Source organism: Astatotilapia calliptera, chromosome 15, assembly GCF_964374335.1.
Source record: "Astatotilapia calliptera chromosome 15, fAstCal68.1, whole genome shotgun sequence".
NCBI classification, from domain to species: domain Eukaryota; kingdom Metazoa; phylum Chordata; class Actinopteri; order Cichliformes; family Cichlidae; genus Astatotilapia; species Astatotilapia calliptera.
In genome coordinates, this window is record NC_137436.1 from 40,936,399 (window position 1) to 40,959,042 (window position 22,644).

At 42.2% G+C, this 22,644-nt stretch overlaps 2 protein-coding genes across 5 annotated transcripts in view; one reads left to right on the plus strand and one right to left on the minus strand.

The window, feature by feature from the left end:
- LOC145420475 (uncharacterized) overlaps positions 1-22,644 on the plus strand; it is a 262,367-nt gene that overhangs the window by 158,916 nt on the left and 80,807 nt on the right. The window lies entirely within an intron of this gene.
- ptprfa (protein tyrosine phosphatase receptor type Fa) overlaps positions 1-22,644 on the minus strand; it is a 259,648-nt gene that overhangs the window by 105,635 nt on the left and 131,369 nt on the right. For all 4 annotated transcript variants that reach the window (XM_080289757.1, XM_080289754.1, XM_080289756.1 and 1 more), the window contains 4 exons: positions 11,971-12,240; positions 6,383-6,964; positions 4,574-4,710; positions 2,325-2,469 (listed from right to left, as the gene is read on the minus strand). In XM_080289757.1, the coding sequence (XP_080145883.1) occupies positions 2,325-2,469; positions 4,574-4,710; positions 6,383-6,964; positions 11,971-12,240 (1,134 nt within the window). The remainder of the gene's footprint in view (positions 1-2,324; positions 2,470-4,573; positions 4,711-6,382; positions 6,965-11,970; positions 12,241-22,644) is intronic.

A 22,644-nucleotide genomic window follows, 5' to 3' on the forward strand; every position in this document is an offset into this window, starting at 1 on the left:
TTTCACTATAAAGCCAGGAACAATGACATTCATACGCACACCTATGTAATCCATTTAACCTGTAATGAAAACGTCCTGGAGTCATTCAGATCCTGACACAATCTCCTTTTATGTCCCTTTTATGTTCATTTTCACCAGCTTTACCTTCTTGCCCTCCTCTCAGGGCTTCCTGTGTCAGGGTCTCATTGTCTCATCCTGCTGTGTTTTAAGTATAACCAGTCATATGTATCCATTCTCACTTTTGTAATGATTAACATCCCTTTTTCCCTCCACCCTCCCTGCCTGTCATACATTAAGCTATTTCCAAAGGAGCATGACAGAAGAGGTAAAATGAATAAAGAAGAATTATTAACAGCTAACTGCGGCTCCACCAGATCAGTCACACTGAAAGCAAACAGAGTAGAAGGAGGTGTTGCTTGAATTTCAGCTTTAGATTCCTGTTTTGTATTTGAATTACATTTACATTATATCACATTTAAAGTTCAACAAACTCACCGGTGAAAACACTTTTCTGAAGTTCAATACATGCATGATGCTTGGTAGGTTAATTATTGTAGAAAAAAATGGTACATTTAAACAAAAGTCTGCAAACAATCTGCGTGTGGAAACATAAATTCATCTAAACGAATAAATGATTGTTTCCCAGACTGCCGTGAGACTCTGCTGGGAAAAGCACAGGACAGTTATTAGATGGTGTTTTCTTTCCTGTAGTAACCTTGCAGTTTCAATACAATATGTATAAAATCTGACAAGTGCCTGATATGCTGTAAGTAAACAGAAGTGAGAGTGGCAGCTGGATGAGAAGCTGCAGGGAGGTGGCAGCAGTGGTCAGGGTCCTCAGACTTGTTTGCAAGTTCTCTGACGCGTTATGTTTGGCAGTCAGAGCAGCGATGAGAGAGACTGCTAATCAAAGAGAATAGTTTACAACACATTTGTTTGCAGTGTGACAGCTGAAAGATTTCAGTCCTGACAGGTAAAACAAGTAGCTGAGCGAGGGCTTGCACTCCTTCGGGAAACTGTCATAAATACTGCAGCTTCAGCTCCTCATCGGCCGGCACGCCAGAGCTCTGACGCTAAGATAACACATCGTAGTTGTGAATTAACGGTGTTCGATGGTGTTAGTGACGGAGCAGCGATCGAAGTCCTGCACATCGCCACATGCTCGGCCACATTTCACATGACAAACAATCATTTGAAAGGAAGATGACAGTTGTGATGAAAGCTGTCTCTGCAAATGTCTGTTTGTGTTTGCTTGGCCTTACATCATAATGTGCTGCATGTATCGACTCAGTGACTTATTGGACTATTTGTCAAAATGTGCAACGCCCGCTGATTGTTACGCTGCAGAAAGCAGAATGTACATCTATAAATACCAAGCACGCCCCTACGAACGATGTCGTGTGTGGATTGTGTCACAAAGAGGCGACATTTTCTTTGGTTGTTGCCTTTGAATTTTATAATTGAGTTGAATGTTCGGGAAAATGAAGCGTGACTGGCAGGTGGAAAAATTCAACATATAATTAATGCTACAGCTTTGATTACATTTTGCCAGCTTGAAAAATGACATTTGCAATTACACAGTTCTGTGAGCTACGCTGCCGTCTGCTGCTGGTCCTATTGTGTTTGAATAGTTCAGCGGTGGCTTCAGAACAGGAGGTTCTGCTCCCCGACTCAGGTGGGAACCATCGGCATGGAGATCTGGGTAAAAGCTGATCTCTTTAGAGAACAATAACACCAGACGGCACTAAAACGCCAGCTTCTCATATAAATGAGTATTTATCATTTTTATGCTGTAAATGCATAGTTGAGCAAAAAACACAGTCTTAATGTTTTAAATCACAGAAACACAACGAATAAATCGCGTATGTGAAGCAAAGTTAAGCTCCAACATGCTGTGGGAATAAAAAGCAACTTTTCAATCTTTCTTTCTAAAAACAGTAAGTGTGACAGAGACGGTTTCCTGCTGACAGAGGCCTGAATGAAACACACCGTGGGGCTTTCACACGTTGAGTAGGAGGATTGCTCTAAACTGACACACGGTTATTCATTGTTTATGCAGTCGGTTTAGCTCAGGTATATTACAGGTGTTCAAATCAGACACAGACACACTCAGTAAACAGAATAAGAGAAAGAAGAAAGCCGGCCGGGCTCCCAGGGAGCTGGATCTCTTAGTTGGACTGCACTGAATTAAGCTCCACTTACCTCCACATGTTTTTGGTGTATTTAGTCAGTTTTAAGTCACAGATGACTCATTTAGTCATTCTCACCTGGACTACATAACTGGAGCCACACCTGTGAACGTGACTGAGTGCTGTTATACTTACTGGACTGAGCTGTCCTGCATTCAATAGGCTGAGTGAAGACGCCTAAGCCCATCTCAGATCGGGCTGCCAGGGAGAAGACGTACAGCGTGTCTGGCTTCAGACCATCGACTGCATAGGAGCCTGCTGCATCGAAAGTGACGCGGCGCTGTGAAGAGACGAAAGAGCACCAGGTCACGAGGGCAAAAATGAAGCCAGGGCCTGATTGGTCTCAACATAATGGAGTCAGCAGACAAAGCCTGGAGCTTCTCGAGGAGGCCGAGCAGCCTACCTGCCAAGCTCCTTGTAACATTGACGAGCCGGTGCAGTAAAGAGAAGTGGAGCTCTTTTCAGCATGCTTGCCTTGTACAGTGGCCAAGCAAAGCTGTCACCTCTCCACCCACAGCTCTGCTCTCACTGTTTCAGCCCTGAATACGCTGCAGTTTGTCTCAGCTTCTCTCTCTTCACACGTACACTTTAGAAAAACAATATTGCACGAACAATAAGGTTTATGATTCGATGCAATATGTGACCAAATGATTGTAACTTTTTATTACTGCCATGACTGTTTCTCGTGTGCCTTAAATCTTTCTCAGTTACTTAATGCAGAGATTTTGGGCAACAGGCAGCTGTTCTTGGAGTTTGGTGGTTGGCATATTTTTCTTCCTGAGATAAACGCTGGTGTTGTTCAGGGCTCGTAATATGAACCTGTGTGTTTTAAGCCTGTGTCTGTGGGAAACACCCACAACTACTGAAAAACCTGTCAATGACATCATATTAGGGGAATCATAGGAGGGACTTTTTTCTTGTTTTTGTAGTGAAGGAGGTGCATCACACCACAGACAGTGTAGTTCTTGATGCACAACAGCCATCAGCTCATCCAAGCTGTGTTTTTGTAATACATCCAAATTACAGCAAAACCCCTCCAACTCCAGTAGCTTCAAAAATATGGAGACTAGGGCTGGGTTTTGATTATCGATTTATCGATTAAAATCGATTCTGGCTTGGATAACGTGATATCGATTCATTGAAATCCTGAATCGATTTTTTTATATAAATTTATTTTGGCCTAAACGTCAGAATCTCAGGTTAAACCTCACAAAATTTCAACAACCACCAAACAGCTAAAAAAGAGAGCAGGAACACGGAGTCTGCACAGAGACGTAAACACAAAGCTCGGACCCGCCGACGCATCAGGATCAGTGAGATGTGACTTTCTCACCGACGGCACGGACACGGTCGGGGCTGAAAGCCGACGGCTCGCTGATTCTGATGTTTCGGCGGCGCTTTGTGTTCACGCCCTTTTTGCGCTGATTCTGAAGCTGGAGGTTTTATCTCTCTCCAAACAACATTGACCGAACCAGCAGCCAAAGAAGATCCAAACTACGCTTCACATAAACATCGTCATGGATTCACTCTTTGATGTTTTGCTTCCACCAGGATAAAATCTCACTTCATGCACAGCTCTCTCTCTCTGTACTGAACAGTTTCTTAAAAGTTTGTTTTCTTCATTATTCGCTTGCTTGTTACGCACAAGTCTACCGTTCTTACAGCCTGTCGGCCGCTGTTTTTTCCTTTTACTTACTTCTGAAAACAAAGCCTCATTTCTGCCGTTCAACACTGAACAAATTTAAACTTTTTAAAATTATGCAAAATTGCAAAACGCTGTGTCTGTAATCAAACCTCTGTAACTTTGCTCTGCTTCACTTCAGCAGCATCAGGTAATGTTCATGTGTTGATGGTTTTTTTCTGTTTTTGATCTGCTGCAGAATATTTTTATAAATCCCAGACCAGGAAAATCACCTTCATGTTTTATCCTCAGTTACTTTGACACAGAGGCGTCGGCTGTGACGCTCACAGCTTTGATAAAGTCTCACAAGTGTCAGATTTCCTTTTATAGATATAAAAATATGGAAATGTACTGATGCATGATCTGAATTATAATAATTCTGACTGTCTGATGCAAAATTTCCCAGATTCAAATCAAATCGAATCGAATTGGGGATCAAATCGATTCGGGACCTTGTGAATCACGCAGCTCTAATGGAGACTGTGGCATAAAATCACCCAGATCTCCTCGTGGATAAATCACAGCAAGAAGTGTTCGTGATGTGATGACATTTATCAAACCTGAATAAAGTGCAGACACTTTGAACTTACTAAAAAGACATTAATGCAAATACACAGCCTGAAGCACAGCATAGCTCCTAGCCAATAAAGATTTTACAAGCAACATCTCAGTGGAAAGAAAAGATTTCTAAGGGGGTATTTACCTTGTCTGTGGGATTGTTGGCTTCCCAGTACACCAGTTCAAAGCTAATGATGGGTTCCTGGACAGGCCAAAGCCATGACAGCATGATGCGTGAGTCTAGCTCAGCCTCACCGTCAAAGTCAGACGGCTGAGCTGGAACTGCAGGAGGAAACAAAGAGATGTGTTAAGATGGAAACACAAAGTGTAAGAAAGTAGAGGAGTAAAGCAAAGCTGGGCGAGGACCTGCCCCTGCCAGGAAAATCCACATTTGTTGTTTCGAACAGGCAGGTAGGTAAAATCCTGTTGGCACATCTATTCACATCATGAATAGATGTGCCAACAACTCAGGCTCTTCCTGCACTGCTTTCATACATGTACAAAGAGTCATCGCTACATTTCCGGGTGAAATTATGCCAACAAAGTATAGAAAACCAACACCTGCCATGAACCAGTAAATTCTTGGAAGCAAGAGCTATATGTATGCAAAGAGGTTTAATATGTTCCAAGCCCTGTAACAGTAGAGTTCAACTCAAAGAAGTTAAAATTCTAGACAATGAAAAAAGTATTTAAGTTGAAATATCTTGTGTCAGCCTGTGAGAGTCCTGAACTCATTTCATTTGCAGCCCGGGTATGGCGCCATGTTTCGTCCTGTCAGGCGTAGCTCACTGTAAAAGATGCTGTCTGTGACTAAAGCACCAGCCTGTCCTTGAACATAAGGCAGGTGTAGCCTTAGCAAAGAAAATGATGCGAGCCAGAAATGAATTCTGCGCAGTTGTGCTGGTAACAGTGAGGTTTTTGCCCACATTTACCACAAGCTCAGGCTGGCTTTACCCTGCTCTTAGTGCGGGCTTGTACAAACGTCTGGGCTGCCTGACAGCAACCTGACGCTGACATCTCTTCTTATAAAAATAAATATAATGCAAATGTGATTTCGTTATTTTTTTAATCCTAAAAATCACAAGAGATTTTTCAATAGAACCAAGATTACCTCAATAACAAAACCTTTAAAAAAAAAAAGAGTGCACTACTGTATCTTTCATTCATTCATAACTAGTATCACCCTGTGATGCTGGAGTCCAAAGTGACAGCAGCGTTTCAGTCCAACTGTTTTCAGAACAAAACTTTGCCTCACACCAAACATTAAAAACTGACAGTTAGCAATATAAAGCACGAGTCTCTGCACAGACACGTGCAGCCTAACTCAGCTGGTCTTTAATCTTCTAGCTCTCTACTACAACGTCACTGAGATGCCGGACTGTGCCGACGTGGGAGCGGCGCAGCCAATACGGTAGCTCAGTCCATTCACTGCTAATGAGCGAGTGGGTGGCGAGTGCACTGCCTCTGGCTCCCTCTGTCCAGGGTGAAATATTCCAAGCACCACCAATGGAGCTGAAGCGGAGCATTTCCTGCTGTGTGCTACATGTGAGGAAGGAGAACTTTGGAGAATATCCCAACCTGATTTTCAAAATAAAAAAGCCTGATGAGTGAAAATGGGTGTGATTCTTTTTTCTATATGCATCTCAATCACGAGATGCTTCATGAACTGGCACAGCCATCAAAACTGTAACGAGACCTGAAATAGAATTTTACCAAACAGCACATTATGGAACACAAATGTTGTTTAAGACAAGAGCTGAATATTAATGTGAAGAAGTGTTTAAGAGGACGTAAATGCTCGAGTTGTAACTTGCTTATGCAACAGCAGGCAGCGTTTGCTAACACGTGCACACAGTAAATGATCTGAATAACTTTCACCTCACCAATAATCTGAGCCAGGCGCACGCTGCTTATGATACATTGCTCTGCAGTGATGTAGTGAGCATGTTCTCACCTCCCTGCCTGGTTTTGATCTGTAGAGTGTCAGACGGAGGCCCATCTCCCACTGAGGTGAAGCCCAGCACCCTCAGGCTGTAGGTGATATCTGTTGCCAGGCCTGAGATGGTGGTGAAATGGCTGTCATCTGTGTTGTGCTTCTGCCAGGCGCTGAGCGGGGCATCGTGATCTGAGCTGTAGTAGACCCGATAGCCCCGGATTTGGCCATTGGGCTCTTCGGGAGGCTCCCACTGGACCAGCATGGTGCTGGAGCTCAGCATGCGTGCCTGGACATGAAGAGGTGGTGATGAGGGTGCTTGCTCACTTGTACGGGTGTCCACGATGCTGCTGGGAGGACCCCGGCCAACGTTGTTCACAGCCATGACACGAAACTCGTATTCAGAGAAGGGGCTGAGGCCACCAATGCTGTAGCGGGTTGTGGCGACACCATCTACTTCCTGGAAACCGTTCTCAGACAATTTGGCACGATACTGAATAACATAGTAGGACACAGGTTCTGGGTTGCCGGAGTCCCAAGTCAGGGTGACGCTGGTAGCCGTGGTTTCTGTCACAGTGAGGGAAGTGGGCATCTTGGGAAGAGCTGTCAGAAAGCAGAGACAGACCGAGTCAGAAAAACACGTTTCTCTACTTTCTCCATCTACATTATTCTTCCTCTCCGTCAGGAAAGTCACCCGCTGATGCCGGGTACACAGAGCTGTTCAACATTGCCAATCTAACACTTCATTATTATTCAGCTTGCTTCTGTCCTTTCCTGATCTGCACCGGGCCAGTATTATGTTGCCAAGCAGATGGGTGCATGTCCTCTTATGTAAATCCATCTATAGTCATCCAGACCTGAGCTGCAGATCATCAGAAGTGCATCTACTTAATGCAGCCACACAGCAGAGCCTGGATTTTAACAGGATATAAGATAAGTTGCATTTTCTCATAGAAGGGAGGAAAGAAATCCCATCACTGCTTTGTAGATTAAACTTATATGTGTGCGTAAAACCATAATGACTGTTACAACATGTGGACGGGCATGTTTATTAGCTGCATTCATACATAGCGCTTGTGTCAGGTGAGATGTGCCGACTGCAGTGGGTCTGCTGATTGCAGAGTTCAGCTGTCTGTGGAGATCGTAACAGCAAAATGCAGGCAGGCGGTTCATCCACAGACACAGTAAATTGTATTTGGCCTGAAACTTTAGCTGCTCCTCAGTTCTGCTTCTTCTCCTGCGGCTTTTTTTGTTTTAATCACCTCCCTGCAGAGGAGTCAATGCTAAAGTGTGGCTTCACTCAGGATTTGAACCTTGTGGTAATCTTGCTCTTTTCCTAAAACATTGTACTTTCCACACTTTATAAAATATACTATATGACTGACATGACCTGCAGACACAGGCCAGAGTTTGTGCTTCTAAGACCACTTGAATTACAATATTTTCTAGTCCTAAAATACTTCTTAAGTTATTATCTTCATTTTGTTACAGATTTGCACGAAACAAAGCATCTTCCAAAGTAGTGACGGCCAACTCAATTCAATAAATCTACTCAACCATCTAACAAATAGAAAATGGTAAAAGATCAGAGGCAAGAAATAATGAAGCTATCGTATCAAAGACTTTATTAACTATAATTATTCTCTTGCTTTGTTGTTGTCACTCAGTCAGCTCATTCTGTATCAAATGAAGTGTTATACTGAATATGAAGTTTGACAAAGAGAAATAAAAACAGCCTGGATTAGAAACACATGGTGGCAGTTGGGACTTTGAGCTCAACCCTGTGAATCTGTGAGCTGGTCCAAAGCAGAGCAGCGGGGTGCAGAAAAGCTCACGGGTTGCCTTTTGGGATGAAACCAGTGCAACCACAGGCTTTTAGCTCTGCTGCTCCAGTCCTGACATCTGCCTCATTTTCATGCAATGCAGCCAAGCTCTTCTTCTTCTTTACAAGCGCATGAACCCCAGCAGGCTGGGACAGGATGAAGCCGTTGCTCCTCATGCAGTTCCCATCATCTGTTGCCACAATATCTGATACAGTTTCCTCTGAAAAACAAGCTCTAAGAGCTTCAGTTTATGAAAAGCAAATAAAAGTAAAAGCACAGCTTTTTAAAAATGAGATCTGCTGATGAGATCTGTCTGTCACCTCGAGTGCTTGAAAATGATTTCTGACTGCTATCTGGAGACATTTTCCTAACGTCTGTTTCTACTGTATGGCTTCAGTGTGTCATGTGGGGCTGCTGCTCTCATTTTTTCTTTTTAAAACAAATATTGTTTTAATGCAGAAAGTAGTTTCTACTGTGATGTGTACAACAATCCCTCCTGTGCACTTTTCTCATGCTACTGTTTGTATATTTTCACCAACACTGCAAATTCACAGCTTTCACCTGGTTTCAACAGGAAAACCAGACTAGGAGAGCCTTGAGGCCCCTGGAGCCACTGTTACAGGAACACAGCTACGGAGGAAGTGGCAAATTTTACTGACACAAGTGATCCAAACAAAAGCCAATTTATTATTTTTAAAGAAAAGTCCTATCAGAGCAGCAGAGGTACGAGTGTGACCATTTATGTAAAGACAGATTCACGGCACAGTACCTACACTGGACTTTCAGCCAGGGCACTGGGGTTTATATAAGATGTGGAAACATTGGCTTAATATTTTTTTCTGTTTATTAGTTTCTATTTGGCTAGAAGTGGAAAGAAAACCCATTTTTAAAAAGGCAGGATTAGGAAAGAATAATGATTTAGTTTAAATGCTAAAATCATTATTATCTAACTGTTGCGCATATTAAAGAGCTCTTTGGCACATAGCCTGAAATCAAACTTCTCCCACACACAACCAGCTGCTGCTTCATATTTTTGTTCATCAAACTGTATATAAAATAGGACCGGGATCTGAAAAGTGCAGCTAATGCGGCAGGGACTGAAACCTGTTTGATCTTATTAGCAGGGTGCATCTCCTCTGCCAAAACAAGCCAAACTGTACGTGTCTATCAGAAAATGATCCCATTGTTCACCTCATTTATAATCTCAGCAAACACTGCAGATGAGTTTATGTCCCAGCTGTTAGTCCAGACCTTCCCAAAGTGTGGGGCCCCATTGCAGGGGGGGGGGGACAAACAAAACGCTTGGACACTGCTAGCACGGGGCGCCCACACAAACGCAGAGCAGGAGATGAAGCTGAATATGTTTCCAAACCAACTTCATTCTGAGCCAAAGACTAGAAAATATGGTGAAGCTTCACCTGCACAGGTGCCGAGGTAAGTCTCCCTGCAGGATTGGTTTCCCCTGCGTCGGGAGCAGCGCTGGGCTGTTTAGATCACGGACAAACAGGATCCCACATTCGTGATTTTTTGTGAACATTTTTCTTGTAAAACGAAGGGGGCCCAGCAAAAAAAGTTTGGGAACCACTGTGTTAGTCTAAGATATCACTGAATACTTTTATAGAAAAAGTGTGTGTGTGTGTGTGTGTGTGTGTGTGTGCGTGCGTGCGTGCGTGCGTGCGTGCGTGCTGACAGAAGGACAGCAGCAACTCAAATAACCACTTGTATGCAAAACACAGACCTTGAATCAGATACAGCAGCAGAGAACTGCACTGCGTGCCCAACACAGTACTTTCATTTAGCCTAAAAGTAGCCAAAATGAAAGTAAAGAAATACTGATGGACACAAACCCCTCAGCCTCCTCGTAGATACACCTCCCCTCAGCCTCCTCTGGTATTACTGTATTATTGCTGCTTCGTTCTTGAGTGATCGCATTCAGATGATTTTTAGAAAAGCCAAGTTCTGACCTTGAGGTTGAAGTCACCAAGATTCAAAGATTCATCAGAGGTTTTAGTTCTTGCATTAACTAGATTTTCAGAAAAGTTGACCTCCGACTTCTGACCTTGAGATCAAGGTTACAGGAATTTGAACTCACCTGAGATTTTTAGTAGATGCACCTATCATATCAGTTTCACCCAGGTGACTTCACAAGATTTTCATAAAACTTGAAGTCAACATCAAGGTCACAGATTCAAACTCGTCCAATATTTCACACCTATAGTATCAAGTTGAAAGTTCACACACTGCCTGCTCCCAGCTGCCCACCCGGGTGGTGACGATAAAAACAGTGTTTTACTGCTGAGGGATAAAGACCCACAATGAATCAGTTAGTGGAAGAAAAGGAAAAGCAAATACAAAACACAAAGGTCCAAAAGCAAACCACATGATAAAGCAGTGACTTTCATACTAACATAGACTTTCTACATATCTAAGTGTCCCTTCTGATTGGATTACAAGATTTGCAAGACATTTAATGTGAGATTCCTACTTGAGCAGTGTAGAAAACAATGAGCCTGCTGTAACAAAATATGTCAACGTCTACTATCATAAAGTTTATTATAAACTGTAGAAAATGTCCTATATCTAAACTAAAACTGGTTCTACCAAAAACTAAAATGACCTGATTTGACCTGCGATAACTAAAGATTACAGCTGCAGAGCTACGAGCTCCTGTTTTCTCAATATAACAAAGATACTAGGAGCACATTTCTGCTGCTGTTGCTTTTTCTTCAGCTGATCGTCCTGTATGAAAGCTTTCTATGTGTTAGTCCACTCACACCGCTGCTCCTGTCAGTCAGACATCATCAATAACACAATACATCCAGAATCTAAAGCAACACAAATCCTGACGTAAGAAGGATTTTGTTGCTCGAACAAGAATAAATGTATCTTCATTTTTTATTAGAGTACCACCTCGACTATATGGACACTGTAATTGAAAAATGGCACTTGACTTTATGTTATGTTAATATATTCTGCTTTTTGCTGAGGCTATTACACACAGGATTGGGGATTTGCTTTGTTAATGAACACTAAATGACATGCAGGTTTTGCACTGCAGCGTCTTTCCAAGCTGTCCAAACATGTTCAAATATTGATATTATTTGTTGTGTCAGAGAGTGCATGTAAGGAGCTTTATGCATACTTTATTTGACCCCACTGCTGCTGCCTCAGTGGGGCTGGGCAAAGCCATCCTTATCAAAGGCTCAGTATTGTCCAAAGCCAAATTCATTGATCTGCATTTGCATTACCAAGGCACAGCGATGTGCTACGAAGACAACAATTCTCTCTTAAATAGTGACAGCGTCTACATTTGGAGTTGGTTGTTAGCCAGGTGAACATGCATCGTATTTTCTTCTCCCCTATTTCTCCTTTATCTTGCTGGTTAGGTTTAGGAAGGTAAACTTTGTTATACTAAGAAAAAGGTCAGTGTTTGGTTTAAAACATGCTCCACTCCAGCCCTGCAGCAGAAAAACTGACTTTTTTGGTCCTTTAAAGGCACCATATGCGACAAGATCTGAAATCTGGTGCACGTATTCCAGGTTTAATGATGACTGATGACATTTGCGCACCTCCTTCACGTGTGATCACATCAGCAAGTTAAATAGGGCCTAAAGTATGCGCTGCAAAAACATCTAAGAGGCTGTTGGATGATGACCAGGAGCTTCATGAAGCCAGCGCAAATTACGCCAGGCAGAACTGCACAATCGGACCAATTAATTTTTCTCCACTGTTCACCGGGATCATATCACACGCCAGCCCACCCCCACAAAGGTGAGTGTTTCTTACCCTTGACTGTGATCTGAGCTGTAGTCTCGATCATGCCCAGGGAGGATATGGCCACACAGGTGTAATTGGCAGATTGGCGGATGTTGGTGAGCTCCAGAACATTGCGGCCAATGGGCATCTCATCCTCCCGGGTCAGCTCCACTTCACCACTTATCCACTTGACGTAAGGCATGGGAGCGCCGACTGCGACGCAGGTCAGGTTGACGCTGCCTCCGGGCATCACCTCATGATTGGTGGGGGGGATGGAGAAACGGGGCGGCACACGGCGAACTGTGGGAGTACAGAGGAGCAGAGTGAGAGGGGACAAAGGAGAGGGGTGGGGTGTAGGGACCACTGGACTGATTCAGTGTTTGACTGGGTTGGCTTTTACTGTGCACCGTAGACCAGTGTGAACTGGTCAATGAGCCTGGTGGAGTTTTACAGTTTGTGTCTGTTTTATGCTTTTAAAATGTTGAGTCATCTTAAAGCCAATTTCTGGTCAGGAATTTCCCTCCAACCAGCTTCGCATGAGATGATCAACATGTTGTATTAAAATAATTAATACATTATTAAAATTACTGAATAAAAAACTGGAAATTATGAAAACTACGGCTGAGATTAAATTATTAAATTAATAAATTGCTGAACATAATGGGCACATAAATGAAATAGCTAGCTAACGTTTTAAATAAAACAATGTAAATCATCAATTAATGTATATTGTAAGGTCTTGTTGCCATGGTTACTAATATGTCACATGTTAAATGAATTATTTTGGCAAAACTTTTTTTATTTAACCTTCTGTGCCAATGAAGAGCATTTCATTTAAACACCAGCGATTAGCAGTGAGCCATCCATGGTAAATACCAATGATCGATGTTAAAATATCGATTCAGTCTTTTATGTTCTAGAATCGATTCTCACATTAAAATATCGATATTTTAGTCATTTGGGGTAAATCTGTAGTTTATCATTAACAGGAACACAGTGGAAAGAAACTATCATTGGGAGGAGGAGGAGAAGGACGGGTGGTGCTAGGGCGAGACAGACGTCTCAGGGAGTCCTTTAGTGCTGCAGGCAGGGTGTTCAAATAGCACAACTTCAGGTTTTTTATTTCTATATGATAATTCTGCGTTATTAAGTGATAAGAACAAGTAATCTGATGTCCTGTAATCATTATGATGCTATAATTTGAGATACAATAAAACATTAAGGTTTTGTACCAGTATCAGATCAGTATCATCGATACCAACACTAACGCCACACTGATGGAGGTCTGTGGACTGTGAACCTAAAACTGGGACTGCGTGTGATAGCTCACACTTGGAGAGGTTTTCATTTGCCAGAAATATCTGACTGAATCATTACACTGCTGTGTCATGTGCAGAAATGTGTGCTTTGGAGAGCCATCTATTGATTATACTGAGTAGCAGGTTCTGCATAATCTCAAGCAGTGGAAGCTGCAAACACAGCTTTAAGTGGGCTTTAAGAAATTCAGTTTCCTTTATTTGCTGTGTGAGTGGGAGAAGGAAGGTTAACACAGGGCTGACGTGTCAGACATGAGAGAGTTTCAACCCTGCTAACAGTAACCACATTTCTCCAAAATATAATGGTTGTGACTGTGGTTAAGTGGTGCAGTTGCTAAAACCAGTAGACGAAATGGTTTAATACATACGCTAATAGTTTTGGATGGTTGATCCAGTTTAAAACAAATATACACATTTAAACTGAGAGGTGTTGTTAAAGAAAGGACGTCCTTGTATCCAGTGTGCTACGGGCCAGATGAAGAAATACTGGGAATCACCGCCGTAGGGCGCCACGTTCACCGAGAAACTGGGTAAAATGAGAAGCTGTGTCTAAAGCATGTAACTGGATTTCTCTGGAAAATCTGGGGTTTCCTGCTGGGCTGCAGGGATTAAATTGCACCTGGAGTCTAATGCGCGGCAAGGCGGTAGAGTTTCCATCGTGTCGTGATGCTAAGGCACAAAGTGTGCTGGAGCGAACGTGGGATAAAGATTCTCCTCCAATGTTAGCTCTCATCCCTGGAAATCTCCCCAAAGTGTTTGGATCTACTTCCTCATTACACAATGTCTGAATTAGTGCAACAGTCCTGTGTGCACATCAAGTCAAATGCAGACAGCTCTGTTGCATAAATGAAGTCCTTGCTCTTGACTTAGGCGAGTACACAGTCACGAAAATCTGACTCACAAAGTGTAATTTAAGCCCTGAGCCAGCGTGTTGGTGTGAGAAGCTTACAGTGTGGATCAGAGGCTTTTCTGGGGTTTCATTGTGGTTTAACTAAAGAAGAGGAAGCGCAGGGTTACACATTCTAGCCCTCACTGTAAAAAAATCTGATGTAACAGGAGAAGCGGTGAAGTTAGAAACTCGGAGTTTTCTTCGTTTGCACATAGTGTTGCTGATCAATGACTGACAGCATCCAGAGTGCTGGAGAGCATGCGTGGGCTAAATGTTACTGTGGTGCAAGAGATAATGCAGCATTCTGGGTGCTGCTCATACAAGAACAGCATTGTTTGCTGACATGGTAAGCTGCAGGCTCAGAAATGCAGATGGCTGGCATTAAGACAGCTTCCCAAGGAGAAAACTAATGTGGAGGAGGAAGAAGAGAGGAGACAGGGCAAGCAAAAGGAGGAGGAAGAGTAGGCGGAGGATTCAGGGGCTGCGAGCTCAGTTAGGTCAATTCTCTTACTGCTGCTAATCACGTATTTTATTTTGGAGGATTTGATTAAAGGTACAAAAAGGTCAAATGAGAGTAAAAATACTTTTAGGGCTGGAACCGCTATTCATCACTGACAATAACTCAAAGTTACTTCAGACCAGTGATTCTAGCTTTACAAAGATCAACAACATGCTGAGCTGACGTTTTAATGTCAATGTTGTGACGTATTTTTTGCACTTGTGTTTAATCTGCAGGAACGGATTTTTCAGAGCGAATTTACCCTAAAACATTGAAGGAAGCTGCATCTCTCCCGCCAGGCTTTTACAGCATATGTGACAGTCTTGTAATGGAGGTAGTAAATTTTCAATAAGTGCACAGGAAAAGTCAGGCCTTGATTTCCCAACTGACCTTCCAACACACACACACACACACACTTCACACAGGTGGCGCTTCCTGCTAATGTGGGAAGTGTTTCCTGCCAACTTTGTTTATCACGCTAAACGATTTAAAATCCAGACTGACTGAGATAACATCAGATAAACTTTTAATTTTACTCACAGCTGAGTGACAGAAATACGAGGCCGAAACCTGTAAAATTTGATTGCCAACTGTGATCTGTGTGTGTGCATGTGTGTGGCAGTAAAATCAAAACACTACAGCCAGCAGCACATCAGCGATCACAGTGACAGACACCATATCACTGTCATCATTACCTGATTCAACTCTTACCAAGACAGAGGGGGGGTAGGCAGAGCTCTACAACAGGGCATGTTAGCTTCAGCTGGCCAGCATTCACCAGCACTGAACTGTTGTTATTGTGTACACAGGGTGTTTGACCCTACAGACCGCTGCAAACATTTCAGTTTTACATGACATGAATGTGGTGTACAAAGTTAGAAAATGTAAGAACACAGCAGGCGTCGTAGGAGGTTATTATATTTGTTCTTTTTATCCGTTCACAGGTGTTCAGAAGTTTGCAGGAGCTGCATTACATACGATTAAGTCCATATTACTTCAGTGAACCCACCCAATGCTTAATATCAACACGGTGCTAAGATTAACTCACTCGTGCAATTTGTGAGTAAAGTTCTGATCGAAATACTGCAGTTATTTTATATTTTGACATATATACCTGCAGCTGACATGACATGAAGTTTTTTATTTCTTAGTTTAGTTTCTTGGTTTTGTAAAGTCCTACACAAGTCATCAAGTCAACCGATGCATTATTATTTTTGGTTATATTACCAGTTTCACAGGAAACAAACAAACAAACAACTAGCATGCTCCTGTCATCTGTCCAATAATGGGATACAGAGAAACTCACTGTCGAATATTGCATTTAATCTCCTGCCATGTTTATGACGTATGAGTTACACTTGATTTATGGCAGATTTGGGAAATTCTTTAGAGTAACGAGCCAGAAATGTTTATGTAAATCTTTTAGCATAGCAGCCCGATAGCAGCTTTTGGGAATCAGTCCATAAATATTCAAAAGCCTTACCTGATTTAACTCGATCGTGGTTATGTTTTGAACACTTCCAGATGGTTTGCAGGGTGGCTGCTATTTTTAGATCCCTGGAAGTCTGTTTCTTACCACCTGCACTTTCCGATTTTATCATCTCAAACTTGTTGAAATCACACATTAACTTCTGCCTCAAACTAACTCGCAGCTTTTGTGAAGAGGTGGTTAGCTCACTGGTTGAGCCTCACGGCTGAAATTCAGCGACCGGGCGTGAGTCCGAGCTGTGGCTCTCTCCCCCTCTTTCCTGTTTCCCACGGCTGAACCGTGAAATAAAAGCAAAACGTCCAAAAAACTTCAAAAATACAAAACAAAAACACTTCATGTGAAGGATCTTTGTTGGTAATAAAGAAGAACAAAAAACAGACATGAAAAGTTTGGGGAACACAATTCACACGTCTACTCACTAGATTTGTAAACTTTGTAAGAGGAAGAGTCACCAGCGTGGAGAGACATACAAACAGAAGCTGCACTGGATGCTTATGTATGTCAGATTATTTTGAGCAGAGACAAATTTATATTTTTAATTTTGTTTTGTTCGAGCCAATTCCCAGAACTTTTTGCTGCAGTTTGTGTTTTTCCTTCGTGTTCTTTAGCTCCTGCTGTGGTGTTCCTCAGGCACATCCAGCCCAGGCTGGATGTATGATTACTCCCGGCTTTCTTCTAGCTGTACGTGCCGGGAATAACTCGATAGTGAGGAGTCTAGCAGGTAATCAGATACACCTGACCCACGTGATCTGACCTGCCAGTGTGGAGGAGCAGCACTTCTAAGATCAGCTTCTTCAATAATTCTGAGCTCCACAAGCCAAGAGTGAACCGAAAACTCATTTCCAAGACTCGTATCCAGAATCTCATTTTTTTGCTTATGATCAGAAGTCAAGGCTAAAACAAGCTGGACTATGTGCTTGAAGAGTTATTCAGCTTGTTTTTCATGCAACATCCACAAAACTGTTACTGTGAATGCAGGTTTTTATGTTTTGTTTAGTTTTTGTTCGTCATCTCCGTCTTAAATAATGGTCAGGTATAAAAATAATCCCCAACACTCACATTAAAATCGATGTTTCCTATCTAGTCGACTTTGTTGGGGCTTCTAAAAGCATCGTCCTGCAGCACAACGTGGAGGATTTATATTTGTGCTAATCAGAGCTTTTTCATATGTGAATGTCTGACATGTGATGTGACATCAGTGCCGTCCGACTGGTCTCAGCTCAGAAATACTGCAGCGAGCTGGTGTCTGAAACACACACGTAGAAAACAGGTGTGGAAAACATCCTGAGCTGATTCTCCCAGAACGGCCTTCAGTCCTGTCAGCGAGGCAGAATTGGCTGTAACAAGTAAATGCTAGTGTTTTAGAGTACTCAGATTACTTTATTTTAATAGGGTAACATAATAACTTATCAGTTACCAATTACAACGTCATGGTTTTAGGGACCCGTTTGTTTGATTTTTTACTAGATTATTATTGTTAATATTATTAATGGTAGTATCAGTATCGATTCTTAATTTATTATTATTATATTATATATTATTATATATATTTAGTGTCTATCAGTTGCCATAAACCATGTTACAGCCAATCAGGACAGTGTGCTAAATTCTGCTGATATACTTTTAACATTTGCAAGCAAAATTAAGTTGTTATTGCTGAACATCAGTAATAACTCACAGCAGTAACTCAGCAGCCTGAGCTAATGTTAATAGTAAATTTGTTAAAGTGAGTGACTGAGCAGGTCGACCTACAGGGCTGAGGGAGAGCGGGCTGTACTGCCATGATTTTAGGCCTTTCTAAATCAAAGTTTGATGCTTCCCAGTACTGCAGGGTAACAGGTTCATTATTAATAGCCATAGTTTTCAAGGTTCAAGGTTCAAGGTTCTTTATTTGTCACATGCATAGTTATACAAGTATAACACACAGTGAAATTTTGTAATGTTTTGTTTGTTTTGTAATGCAACGCGTTACTTCTCTCATATTAGTGGGGGTCATACCATGTTCTCCTGCACTGCTTGTTACTCATATCACTGAGGATCGTTTGTCAGGCCTCCTTGATGGGACCGGGTGACGGATAACAGAAATCTAACCATACAGTGCATTTTACGCCTGCATGGTACTTCATCAAACTAATTCGTTTGCACTTGTCATATGAATGTTTGATTCAAGACATTTAAAACTGACGTGTTTGCGTTCAATACTTAGCAAAACTGTGAGACGGGTGCATGCTGGCCAGAACTGTGAAAATCATCATATTCTTATGTTAGTCAATTAAAAAGTCACCCATGGACATGGAGGATGGTCACACTACGATGACAGTTATCAACTCTGCAGTTAAACATGATGGTGTTACTGCAACATTTAGTCTGGATGATGGCCTGATGGTGGATGTAGGTACTGAGTGAAACTGAAATCAAACTTAGTAGCCAAGATAACTTTGAATAGTAAGAGATACATGTTAAGACCAACAAGAGTTAAAATGCAGACAGACTCGTTTTTTTACTGGCATGCCAGAGAAAAGAGACGAGAGAAAGAAGGGAAAGGGAAGGAGAAGGGAGGAGGGATAATTGAGGCAAACTTCTGAAGCCAAGCCCGAATAAAGAAAAAGCTACAGTTGTAGAAGAAGCTAAGATGGAGAAGCTGCGATGAATGGGGAAGCGAACATCTGTGTGCACGGTGAGGGTGTGCATGCAGCAGCACAGGTGTAGAGGCAGCAGCAGCATGCTTGCTCGTGAAGAAATGAATGGGAGAAAGGACTTTTATACTAACTGGCATCTCTTTTCCCTTTAACTGGACCAACAGGAGCTCAGCTTTAAGTTTAATGTTCACTGTATCATTTTTTCCTTAATTTTACATTAATAAGCCAAACTTTCCTTCAAGTGAACTGCAGGTTATAACACAGTATGCTGCCATTTGTTTAGAGATTCTGGCTGTTTTTCAGTTTTGTGTAAAATATTAAACTTTGTAGAAGTGACTTTGCAGCCCAAAATCTGTTACGGGGTGTTTGCTTTATCAGCTCACTAGAAAATAAAGATGCTGGTACAATTATGTACTGCAACAGTTCGAATTTTTAAAAATATTTTTAAAAAATCAATAGGACATGATAACTTGCTGTAATCCCTGTAATCTACTAACTGATGTCACTTCTGACAAAATGAGAAAACAACAAACACCGTTAGTGTGAGAGAGGGTCCATGTTTGGGTTTCACATATTTGGATTCATAGAAATCAAGAAATGTTTGAAACATAACAGCAGTGCAGCTGAAAACACAAATGAAGCTACACAGATTTCTGTGAGGCCTTTTAATCTGCATGGTTTGTGATCAAAGTAAAGAAAGACTTTGATTACTGCACAATGTTCGTGTTGGCTGACCGGTGCAGCTGATCAGCGTCTGCTGGGGCTCACCTCCTCCTTATAGTGTTTGCAGTATTAGTGAAATATTTATTTTTTTTAAGGACATTAGATGACAAATTATCTGGTTTGCTGTGTAGCGCAAATTTTCCACGACTTTGCTTCTATTTTGGTGAGTAAAGTTCAAATATTTTATTAGTCTGTTACTTAACACTAATTAGCAGCTCTGTGTAGGTGTGTTGTCCATATACAGCCTATGAAAGTTGCGAGCGCTAGCTCATAGCTTAGCACTCCAGTCTCATTTATGATAACCTCTGGCTCCAAAAACCCAACACTGGTCATGGGTACACTGCTAAGGCCTCAATATGTTGGTGACCGTCTGCAAACAGAAAATTGCAATGGAAAAATGTGTTGTTGTTGTTGTTGTTGTTGTTGTTGTGGCACTTGCTTGTGTGAAACTAGTCACAGGTGGTCTATGGTACCAAAAACCTCCTTCTGGTTGTTCTGGTCGCTAGTAGGAAGCCGTACTTGGCGTTAGCTTCCATGAAAAATACTCGTCTGCCAAGTAACACTGAAACTGCGAAAACTGCAGCTCAAACTGGAAACAGAGAAGCTTTTTCAGACTTCCACTGCGGGGCACCCTGCTAGCAACCAAAACAATCAAAGAGCTTTTTGGTGCAGCCCTCTCGCTGCAGCTGATTTCAGCCAGCTGTCCAAAAACCATTTCCCCTGCGACCAGATGTTGCTGATGTATCCAAAGGATTTCATGGACTTGTTGCATCACGACACATTTACTGTTGTTGTTCTTGCACAGTTTGCTTTTTTTTATAGGACTCACATTTAATACATTTTGATGATAACCGGGTTTGACTGGATTGCATTTCTCTTTTTAAATGAGAACTCACTGCAAAAAAGCTTTTTCAGAATCATATAAACACTATTAATTGTTTCAGTCTTCTCATCTATTTACTTTTATTGCTTCTTTAATTTTAAATGTGTCACTTCACCTTGGAAAGTAATCTGTCAGGATTAAATTTAACTTCCCCTTTTTGAACAATCAAGAATAACACAGTTGGTCAAATTAGCTAAATAATGTTATGGAGATTTAAAACTAAGTGCAGCATCGATCGGCACCATTCACTGACCTCAGATATAAAGACAAGGGAAACAAGCGGCACTACAAGGCTGTAAATTCACATATCAGACACAAACACTGGGGCTAGAGCTGCAATTCTCTCCTCTAGTAGTTCACTTCCACTTCTGAGCTCCTCCACATTCTGCTATTAATGATCCAGCAGTAAGAGTCTTGGAAAAAGCTGTAAACATGTCTGAGGCTATCTTTTCTTTCTTTCTTGCAGAGTGTAGTTCTGTAGCAGACGAGAGGAGAGAATGGTGAAAGCAGTGTGAGCTCAGAGCCTGCCGCTCAGCCTAATGATGGTCAGGCAGCAGATGAGAGCTGGGATGAGCCATGCCTTTGAATTAGCCACAACAACAAAAACATGATCAGCATGCTGGAGAGGACCTCATGAGACTGATGCAACATTTTGTGAAGTGAGCACAAACTCTGAAACCAGAGATGTTATGCAAACACTCTGCTCCATTTTAACCAGGAAAGTTGTGAGGCGTGTGAGACTGGCACTACATGTGTCATCATCGTGTCACTGCCCTGAAAAACAGCTTTATAAGAAGGGCAAAAATCTTGCACGACAGTTAGGCTGTTAAGAAGGTTTGTCAAAGAGTAACCAGGCTAACAACTGATTTGCTGACAGATGTTCTAAGCTATGATATCCATGAGCCTGATTTAAGGTAGACTGTTGGGTTACTCAGAAAAGATCAGCTTCATTTTCCAAAGTTTTTGGTCGTAGAAAATCATTTGCAACTGTGGAGCTGGTCTGTTTAAATGTAAATATTCATGATCCCGTCGAGCTTCTTGTCCACAGTCGAAAATCTAACATTAATAATAATAATAATAATAATAATAATGTGTTTTGGACCTGTGTATGGAAACACATTACACTTACAGGAGCTGTTGGGCTATGAAGCCCACTGCCTGGATGACTTTTACACACAATGTGGATTCAGTGACCCCACTTTACGTGTCCTGCCACTGCATGGCTGATTTGCTTTGGTTCCTAAACACTTCCTCTTTGGCATATCTAAAGGGAAGAAACTTCACAAACTGATTTGCTGGATTGATGGCTTCCTTTACAGTAACATGCTCAAGTTCAGCGAGCTCTTTAGAACAGCCCATTCTTCTACAGCGTTTCTACACGCAGACGGCGCAGATAAGTGCTTCTTGTTTTAAACACATGCTGTTGTTCTAATCAGGCATTAGATCATAATTATCTTCCCTTTCCTGCAAGTTCACCAGGACAAATTTGAAATCTTTATTCCCAATTTGCTGTGGTGTACAGGTTTGTTGCCTTTGTAGAAAATACAGCAGCTCCCTAGACGCCTTACAACACCAACTCAGTGCCACGTCCTCAGTGTGATCCTTTCCTGGTGGGAAATTCACTTTTTAATAATGTGCATTTATGACATTTAAAGTAAGACATGCTCATTTCACATTTTTTAATGAAGCAGGGTGCATAGAGCAGGATGTGATGCGGCTCATATATTAAAGCAGGGTGGGGTGGGTTGAACATCAGTGGAGGTGAGGGGCAGGGTGGTTGCACTGTAGGGTTGGGGTCCTGAGAGAGGCCGGGACGGGCCTGAGGCGCCAAGCGAGATGCAGGCGCGGCACGGCTCCAGTCTGCCAGGCCTTGGCTTTAAGAGGGTAAAGAGTGAAAGAACCAACCTTCCCGTTGATCTGAGTGGTGAGATTTGGATTGGTTTTTTTGGATGGCGGGGTGCAATGGCGATGGAGGGATTTAAGATAAAGTGAGAAAGAAAAAAAAGAAACAACGAGAGGGGCAAAATAAGGAGTGGGAGGAAGAAGACAAGGAGAAACAGAGAGAGTAAAACAGGCAAATATCTGCTTATCCGTTAATGAGTGAAAAACAGCCTGTACACATCAGTGGCACACACACACACACACACACACGCACACACACACACACGCACGCACGCACGCACACACACACACGCACACACACACACACACGCACGCGCGCGCACACACGCACACACGCACGCACACACACACACACACACACACA